Here is a 10293-nt window from a genome sequence, read left to right on the forward strand (position 1 = left end):
AGTATATGGAAAAGATATATAGTTGGTAACATTTTAAACAGTTGTATAGTGAATTAATTACTTTATTGATAAGGTCTAATAAAACCAGAACATTTTCCTGTCATGTTAGCTTTCATAGTAGTGAATACAACCTTTTCTCTATCATCAAATGTTCTGTTACTGTTATGAAATTACACTACTCAAGCGATTTTGCTGAACCAGGGATAAGCAGTTTTTAGTAATTACTCTGTGTTTTGCATTTCTCATCAACAATAAGAGATTATATTTAGTTGGAGGAATAAAAACACAGTTATGGCTCAGAATAATATTGGTTCTTGCTTTAATTATATTTAACTTTTAAGAAATGATGTATTACATGCAAGAATGAAAATGAATGGAATGAGAGAGATGGCAGAAGATAAATTTCACTATTGGGATCACATGAAGTTTGACTTTTTACAAATCTATAAATAAATTATCTGCAAGCAAAATGCCCACTTCCAAAAACAAACAAAGAAAAGGGTAGACCGAAGATGGAAAACACCTCTAGATCATATTCTTTAATCAGTAATTTTTTGCTAATAGCAAGTAGAGAATAGAGCCTTAATTTACATTTCCATTTTGAGTCAGGCAGTTATTGTAAAATTTTACACTAATATTTATATAGAACTACAATACACTGGTAGTATTCTTGGATTATTAATAATAATGTGTATTTGTGTAAGTATGTGCTTATAAACTGAGTTTATATGTAAATAAAATGGATTGATATAGAAATACATCTCAAAAAAGATTGCTTTAATTTTCATTTCTAAATGAATTGAAATTTACATTATAGTAATTTTGGGAGATGAGAATTTGATTAGTAAATGTTATCTTTATTTATTAACTAATATTTCATTTTTTTCCCCTTCTCTCGCTTTCTCTCCCGGTTCCAGGGTGTGGATGAATGGAACATAGCTCGCCTAAATACAGTTTTGGATGTGGTTGAAGAAGAGTGTGGCATTTCTATTGAGGGTGTAAATACCCCTTACCTCTATTTTGGCATGTGGAAAACCACCTTTGCATGGCACACTGAAGACATGGACCTCTACAGCATTAATTATCTCCACTTTGGGGAGCCCAAGTCTTGGCAAGTTATACATTTAATATTCATTTGCTTTAAACTTTTGAAATTTGTCAATATGAATCTACTGAAGAGGATTTATGCCACTCAGATTTAGACTTATATGAACTGTAAGAATTTTTTTTGACTGTAAAATTCTACTCTACTTCTCCTCTGCCCATAGTTTTACTAAGGCCATAAAGCCAGTGGTGACTTCTATCTTGTTATATTCCTTGTAGACTATTTTTTTTTTTTTAAGATTTACTTATTTATGTGTACAGCACTGGGGTATAGGCCAGAGGTCCAGGGGCAGTGAGAGGATTCATTAGAGACAGAGTGGGGAGCAGAACAGGCAGATTGACAAAATATACTGCTGAGGGGAGCAGCAGACGGGTCAGGAGTAGTCTGCCTTGCCATGCCATGTGGGTCACCTCTGGGACTGGGGATCGAACTTGCACTGAAGCAGTTGCAGCTTGCTTGAGTGCTGTACTTTAACCCATTGTGCCACCAGGGAGGGCCCTGGCCTGTTTTATTTTTTTAGGATTTTATTTATCTATGCATACAGAAATGGGGTACAGGCAGAGGTAAGGGGTAGCGAGAAGATTCACCAGAAAAAGAAAGGGGAGCAGCAGAGGCAGATCCATGAAGTACACTGCTGATGGGAGCAGCGGGTGAGCCAGAAGCCATGTGGTTTACCTTCAGGGTGGGGATTGAACTCACATGAAGTGGCCATGTCTTGGCTTAGCTTCACAGTGTAGCGCTTCAACCCCCTGCACCACCAGGGAGGGCCCCCCTTGTATATTATTTTGCAGGTGATGGGTTGATAGATATTTCAGTCTTAGAAAATTTGTCAGCCGTCTGTAACTTCTGTGAGCATTTGTTGAAAGTTAATGTGGTACTAGTTAGGAGTAAAAGTTGAATTCTTTTCATCTTAATGACCATTTGTCCAGTTTCCTCTATATAAACATCAAGTTCATTCAATACGTGGTGACTCAAGGAAGAATTGATATCAATACAGAAGCCTATTTATTACTCTTTTAATGGAGGGTGTGAGGAAAGGAATAAGTTTATGTTAATGTATAGCCTTAATTTCTTCGTCTTTCTGAGCAACAATTTAAAGTACTCAAGCACCTCCCTGGTGGCACAAGAACTTTAAGTGCAGCACTAAAGAAGCTAGTCACATCCGCTTGAGCACGAATTCTATCCCTGACCTGGGATGTGACCCACATAGTGCAGCAGACCTCTCCTGTCTCAACTGTTGCTCCCCTCAGCAGTGTACTTTGTCTGTCTACCTGTTCTGTTCCCCATTCTGTCTTTGGCAAATCCTCTCAACCACTCCCCCACCCCCACCCCTACCTCCTGCCTGTACCCCAATTCTATATGCATAAATAAATCTTTAAAAAAACACTCAGTAGAAGCCATTGTATTGTAAGTTTGTAATTATTAGCCTATTAGTCACTTTCCTCTAGTTTGTTGTTAGTCAATTTTCTTTTTGAATTTGTTTTCATGGGTTTTAGTTTTAGAGAGCTTAAATGTCAATCCTGTTATGTATGTACAGGAAAACACACAGAACAGAATTGTATGAAACATCAACACAGAATTGTATGAAACATCCAGGAAACATTTTGTTTCTAATGCTCTTGCTTTTGCCAATCCAGTAACTTACTTGCCTCTAATTTTAGGGTTAATGACCTCTTTCCAGTGGATCAGGTGTTGCATTACAATGTATAATTTCTGTCTTCATCTTGTACTTACTCATCTGTCATAGTCCTACAGCAAAGCCTATTGGAAGGTTATCTTTAGTACTTTTTGGGAGACAATAGTAGATTCTTGTTTTTTAAGTTTTATCTATGTATACAAGAACTGGGGTACAGTCCAGAGGTGCAGGGGGTGAGAGGATTCACAAGACATGGAGTAGGGAGCAGAAGAACACAGATGTACTGAAATGAACTACTGAGGGGAGAAGTGGGCGGGTCTGTCACACCATTTAGCTCCCTGGCTGGGAATCAAACTCCTGCAACAGATCCCTTCATAGTGCTGTGTTTTAACCATTGTGCCACCAGGGAAGGCCAAGAGACTAGTAGATTCTGGGTAGTTTCTTAGCTGCAGTTAACTTGATGTTCATTTTGACACTTTCAGTTTAGATCAAATCAAATTAAATGGGTAATTCAATATGTTGAAACCTAGTATTTATGCAGCTATGTCTATGCTTCTCGTGAATCTGAAAAGTTAGTAGTAGAACTTTTCTGGAGGATTGTTAGAAATTTGTGAGGATGAAATATAAAATAAAAAAAGATTAGTGAGGATGGATCTGACACATTAATTTGAGGTTTTAGTATTAGAGGAATTTAGATAAAGTTTTGGCTTTCTTATTTAAGGAAGATGATTTCTCGCATCCCCCTTGTTTTGGGAATACGAGTTATCCGGCCTCTAAGAATTACTTATATAAGATACTCTGGCAGGGATAATATTGATTCTAGAGTTTTGTGTAAGCTTTGGGAAAGGGTGCTACTTACTGTTCATGAGTGATAATAAGTACACCTAATTGCAAAGGATTTCTCTCTGCTAGCATGTATGTTTTCCATAGTTAATTACCCTATTACTTATTATGCATATAGACTTCATTATGTGCATTAAGGGTGGATTTATATCACTATTATCTTTAACCTTGACCATTATTTATAATGATAAAATAATAAAACGCAGCAGTGAGTTATGGGAGCTAATCTACATTCCATTTCTTAAGATAACTGCTGTAGGAAAAGAGTGATATAAATGACTCAGAGAATACTTCCCAGTAGATTTATGAAAGATTTTATTAGCTCATCATAAATAATTTTGAATTAAACCATATTATCATTAAAATTCAGTTTAGCAACCATCATATTGTATTTGAAGTAAACTTTGAAAGTTGGTAGAGGCAGTCCAAATCCAAGTAAATATTGGGAGGGAGGTGGTGTTTGTGTTAGAGCTTTGACCCACGGCACCAGTCATGAGGTCTCTCATCTTTACTCTGCTGTTAATGTGTGTGTCTGGAAAAATAACTGTTATGTTTGTACAAATTGAACAATATAGCCTTACAGGATTAACCAAGATGATCTCCAGTGCTCTAATTCTGTAGTTTGGTTACATGATGAAAGTCATGATGAAAGGAGTGCAGTGATATGCCATTGGATGTTTTTACTTTACAAAATGAGAGTATGACTTCGTAATATATGGTTCTCAATGTTCACACACTGATTTCCTTTTTTACTTGTCTTCTGTGTTGAGTTGCTTCTGGACAGTTGCCTTTTCGTTAGGGGGTTCCCTAGTGAACATGTGCATGTCCTGTACATGACATGTCGGATGTGTCACCCTTCCTCACCCCCCAGTGCTTCTTTCTTTTCTCTGGTCTCATAGATTGGTGTTTAAGCTTCTATTTTTTCCTCTTCTTCAGTTCTTGCCTTTGATGTTTTGTAAATCTTGTTTTGAATCAGTAGTGTGTTAAATTGTTTTAGGTCAGCATGTTTAAGGATAGACATGGAACAGTATAGAACACTTTGTAAAACTTCTTGTCTAAAATATAACTTGGGGCCAAGAACCCCATGTTTAGTGAGATTTCTGGGTAGCTACACTTCAGCACAGGTCCAGGTGGAAGGCCTCAGGGACACTTTTCTGAGTACTATGTGTGGCAGATTTTGCTGAGTAAGTGTTTGAACATAAATTTGTACTGAAGTAACTTTAGAAGAGGTGATGACTTATTTAAACATTTTTGGTATAAAGGTTTAAGGGAAAAAGAATGCTCAAAGTAAGCAGATAGCAAACTCGTTGGCAGTCCGTGGTAAAGTATTTATTTTCTTGGAGTGAATATTGACTTTGGAACCAGAAGATGTATTTTAAAATCCCAATCTGTCACTTACCAGCTGAATGACTTAGGGCAAATCACTGTACTCTTTTCATCATGAGTGTTTTTAACTGCCAAATGGAGGCATGATTTATTCTCTTGTCTTCTTACAGGATTGCTGGGAGGGTCTAGGGATACACTATGCAAAACTATGTTGTAAACTGTGAGGTACTGTACAAATATTCATAATTACTATTATTTTAACAACCTTATAAAAATAAATCTTGGGAGGGAGCCTGGGGGAGCCATAGTAATTACTTACAGCCCCAAATTGGCCTAATGTGTCTGTTTAAATAGAGTAGTAGTTTCAGGACAAATAGAATATAACTCTCCAAGTATTATTTCTCATATTGATTGACTACTGGGGCATATAGAATTTAGATGATGCCTTGACTCTTTATTTCTGAGACCTTGTCCAAACTTAATGAATAAGAGACTTTTATATTTACTCTGTGGAGAATGAAATAAGTAAAGTTTTTTAAAAGGACATGTCTTAAGCTGTGTAAAATTCTAAAATCAGGAAAGGTATTTCCTGTTTTTAGAAAGATTGATAATGTGCTGTAACCATTTGGACTTAAGTTTTGTTCAGCAAACAATGTTAAAATGCACTTTAGCAAGAGAAGTGCCAGGTTATTTAGTATAGATGCCGACTCTTTTGTCCTTTTTCATTACATCATTTGTTTGGTTTTTCAAGAGAAGTATGGTTTAATAAGGAAATCAGAGGCTCCCATTGAGTATCTATCAAAGCCTTCCCATTGTCTTTCTTTTCTTCCATTCACTCTTTCTTCTCTGTATTCTTGCCCTTTTTCCTCTTCCTTTCTTCTTGTAGTAGGAGAAAGGAAATACTTGATTACTATTGAATTTTATAATTCACATGTTAATTTTTTTTAAAGATTTATTTATTTATTCATACAGAACTGGGGTACATGCCAGAGATTCAGAGGGTGAGAGGATTCACCAGGGACAGAGTGGGGGGCAGAACAGGCAGATCGACGAAGTACACTGCTGAGGGGAGCAGCGGGCGGGCCAGGAGAGGTCTGCCGCACCATGTGGATCTCTTCTGGGGTAGGCGGGGATCGAACTCATGTGGAAGTGGCCTTAGCTTTTTAGTGCTGTGCTTTAACCCACTGTGCCACCAGGGAGGGCCCTCACATGTTATTTTTTAAAGGAACAAACACATTACATGGCATTAACCTAAGCATGTATACTATACATCTTCTTCACTGAGATAATGAGCTTTCAGATGAGAGGTGGGAGTGGGTTCCAGTGTATGCTTTCACTACTACTACATATCAAATATCTGGCACCGTAACATCATGAGCCTGGTACATAGTATGTACTCAGTAAATGTTAAGTGGACACTTTCACTGAAGGACTTCCTTATTGAGGTTTTTTTTTCTTTAAACACCTATTATATATAGAATATTACTTTAACTTGTGTAACCGAATAACATTTAATGATGTATTACATTAAGGCTCATGGCATTAATCCCCACTTGCTTATTTGTCTATTTAGCAACCTTATTCTCAATACAGCCTGTTTGCTTATGTTAAGACTAATTAGATAATAGTGAAAATGGTGTTGTTTTTACATTTTGCAGCACTAAATTCTCTTAGCAGTAACAGCGGTTTGTTTCCAGCTTTAATTGGTATTATTAGAGAAATTTGCTTGCCCTCTAAGAAAAATAGATCTGTATAAATGCTTCTAAGTCTCAAGTTCTGATGAAATTAATTTTGTAAATTACTCTGACCAGCCTAAGGCATATCTGATCAATTTAAGGCATAGATGTATATATATTTCAATATAATGTTTGAAAAATTGTTGAAAACTGAAACTGTATCCAGGAAGCCTGGTATTGTTTTACTCAGCTGCTTTCTATATTTGTTGGAAGAAAGCACAATGATCACTGAAAGCAAATGCTTTTATTATTAAGGGTCCTCCCTGGTGACGCAGCAGGTTAAAGCACAGTACTATGACGCTTTTGCAGCCATTACAGAATGATTTCCATTCCCAACCAGCAAGGTGAACCACGTGGCATGGCAGACCTCTCCTATGCACCTGCTGCCCTCTTCAGTAGTGTATTTCAGTCAGTTCTGTTCTGCTCCCCATTCTGTCTCTGGTGAATCCTCTCACCCCCCCCCCCCACATCTCTGGCCTGTATGCCAGTTATGCATGTATAAATAAGTGTCTTTTTTTTAAAAAAGCTTTTATTATTCAAATGGATCATATTTTACTTAGACCTGAGCCTGATATGGAGATAAACACTACCACATACTCATACATACATTTTATTATGCTCATGGTCCCAACAGAGAGGGAACCCTGTGGAAGAACACTCAGCATAAAATTCTCTTAACACAGCAGCAATGAGGTCTAGTCTTTGTGATTTTGGAAAATAAATTTTACTCTTGTTCTCAAGTGATATGAAGTAATTTTTTTTTTTATCAACTATTACTAAATGGGTTTTCATATAGGAACTCTGAACTTACATTAATTAAATGCCAGGGACTTGTTAATTCTTTCAGGATGTCTCCTGTTTACTCTCACTGTCATCACCTATAAGAAACACAGAAAGCCCCTCAAATGCAAAGAAATTGCTAAACGAAATCATAACTCTTAGGGAAAAACCAGAAGGTTAATGCAAATTTGGTCACCTTGTAGTTCATGAATACACATTAGTGCAGTAAAGTTTCAAATTACCATTCATTTTTGTTATATTTGCCATATTTCTCTTTCCTTTTCTCAGGCTGCTTAGTATTGCTTTCTAGATAGTACTTTTTACAAAATACATATTATTTCATATACTTAAATTCTTTGTTGACTTCAGCACCTAGGAAATGACTTTTTGTGATTAGATTTCTACATGTGGACTGCAAATTATATGTTACTTTGATAACTACCCAAATGAGTTGACTTCTTTGGTAAGTTTACTTTCAAAGAGCAGGGCTCGACTCTGATTATGAATTGTATTGTTTCTTTTTAGTGACTCCATTTTAATTTAGTGAAATCCTTTTATGTATGCTAGGAACTGTGCGAATCACTTTAATAAATCATGTTAGGTACCCCAGGTATTTCAGGTAGTTTGGTTTTTTTTGTCTCATGTTTAAATTGATGACTCTGAGATCCTTAGACACTTAAGTGCTTTATCTGGCACTTGTAGCTGCGATTTGAATTCTCTCCAGAGATTTAAAGAAAAAAGACTAAAGATGAAAGAACAGACAAGAAGAAAGTTAGCCTTTTTTAACTTAAAAATGAGATTCTTTTTTAACCACTCAAAAATGAGATTTTCTGCATGAAGAGAAACCTACCTTATTTTGGAGGGATAAAAAAATTACAGCATGAAATAGAAAATTTTCAGAAAGGTAATGTGTCACTGAATTTTTATCTGGAGACATGATTGGTGATGTATTGGCATCACTGGTGGTATATTTTAATTGTCCAGGTGTGGGATTATTGCCAGAGGTTGTAGGATATGGGGGTTCCACTTTTCTTTTTTTTGTATTGCCTTTGTTCTTTGCTTGGCTCATGTATTCCTAGCTGTATGAACAGGAAGAAAAATGCCCTGTTTGGGAGGTGCCATGGGTTTTTCTGTACTGGATCCTGTGCTCTTCTCTTTGATCAGTGAGTGGAAACAACGGTAGGTAGGTATTTTAATTGTCCTGGCTTGGGTCACAGACCTACTGTTGTGCTGTGGAGGTGGAGGTATGAAGATTGGTGGCCCCCATTAGAATTGTGTTTGGGGGAGATAGTTGCCCCCAAAAGGAATGCTGTTACTCAAATTATGCTATATAAGGAGAATAAAATCTGATGTATTCTACAGATTTTTGAGGCACAAATGTTCAGTTATTTGCTTACAGCTTAGGAATACTGATTGAGTTAATTGAGCTCATAGATTGACCTATGGGAATATTTACCTAAAATGTAATATATACATAGTTTAGGATACAAAAGTTATTAAAATGTTTGTTTGTTTAACTTAGTATAAAGGCATTTCAAATAATAGATAGATGACTTTAACCCAAAGCATAGGCAGTTGGCAGAGATAAATCTATACTGGACTTGAAACTTAAAAATCTGCAGTTTGTAATTTTTTTTTCTGACTACATGAACCAACATTGTTCATATGATTTATATATTACATATATATTACATATTATATGTATGTGTGATATAGTTATATACTTTCACTTTATTATGTCCTGTTGCGATTTCCTTATGTATGACTCTCTGAGGTATGGCTGTTAGAGTTTCATTTTTGTAGTTTGTTCTTCAGTGAAGAGATGGCCATACGTGGTATAAGATGAGACTCAGCTGTGACTGAATTACTTTACTTAATACATTTTGTCTGGTGTCTTTGTAGGGCATTAGCTGAAATACCTCACACTCAAGGCCATACATACTTTGTAGACATTTGCTGGTTATGGTTGGATTGATGCTTAAGTGATACCTTCTTACAGGGAGAGTCATTGTAATTATAGCTGTGGTTGCCAGGAAGCTAACTGAGACTCAGTTTTGTGTGTTAGGTGTGTTTTGGATAGTAGAGCAGAAACAACACCTGTGAGGAGAAAATGGGCAGAAGGGGAGAGGGTTAAACTATAGTAGAGAACTGAGCAGAGGCCAAAGGCAGCTATGGAGCTGGTAAGGCCTTCAGAATTCCTCCAAACTGAAGAGGACTAGGTGTTTAGAAGGAAGCATACATGCTCATTGTTTAGGACCACAGTTCCTCCTTCTCCAGGAACATGGTCTTGTGGTAAGGGAAAATGACCTTAGATGAGCGTGAGGTGGGATGAGTGGCTTCCTTTCGGTGAAGGCAGTAAGGGCTTCATCTAGAAGGGGGGTCCTGAATACCTACCACTGCATCCCCCACAGTTGCTTTTTGTTTCTTGCATTCATCTGTTTTTAAGAACTGAAAATGAAGAAATATTCTGTTTCCATAGCTAGCTAACAAGACTTCATAATTTAGAATACTAATGCTTAAACTTTAATAAATGTACAGATAATGAAATATTAACATCATCAATAATGTGAAAATATCACATAATCACACACAAAATCAACAGTTATTTGGCTTTCTAACATAATTAGGAATATGCCTTGTTTAAAAAACATTTGTAAATTATGCACTTCAGAAATACTGAGTTTGTGATATATAATACAGGTACTTTACTATTTGATTCATGTAGTTTCTTTTTTGAGTAATAAAAAAAACCTTCAGGTTGAAGTTTAATGGCTTTATTCTTTCTGTGTATATCTTATTTAAAATGCCATTGTCTTTTACTTGGGACATACTCTAACTCTAGTTTCAAAGGCTAGTGATTCTCTTCC

General features: G+C 36.3%; 1 protein-coding gene across 1 annotated transcript in view; it reads left to right on the plus strand.

Moving 5' to 3' along the window:
- Positions 1-10293, plus strand: part of KDM4C (lysine (K)-specific demethylase 4C) — a 349283-nt gene that overhangs the window by 76467 nt on the left and 262523 nt on the right. Inside the window, exon 5 of the mRNA XM_004677654.2 lies at positions 918-1111. Within this exon, the coding sequence (XP_004677711.1) occupies positions 918-1111 (194 nt within the window). The remainder of the gene's footprint in view (positions 1-917; positions 1112-10293) is intronic.

This window comes from Condylura cristata, unplaced genomic scaffold, assembly GCF_000260355.1.
Source record: "Condylura cristata isolate star-nosed mole 26May11 unplaced genomic scaffold, ConCri1.0 scaffold00006, whole genome shotgun sequence".
Lineage (NCBI taxonomy): Eukaryota > Metazoa > Chordata > Mammalia > Eulipotyphla > Talpidae > Condylura > Condylura cristata.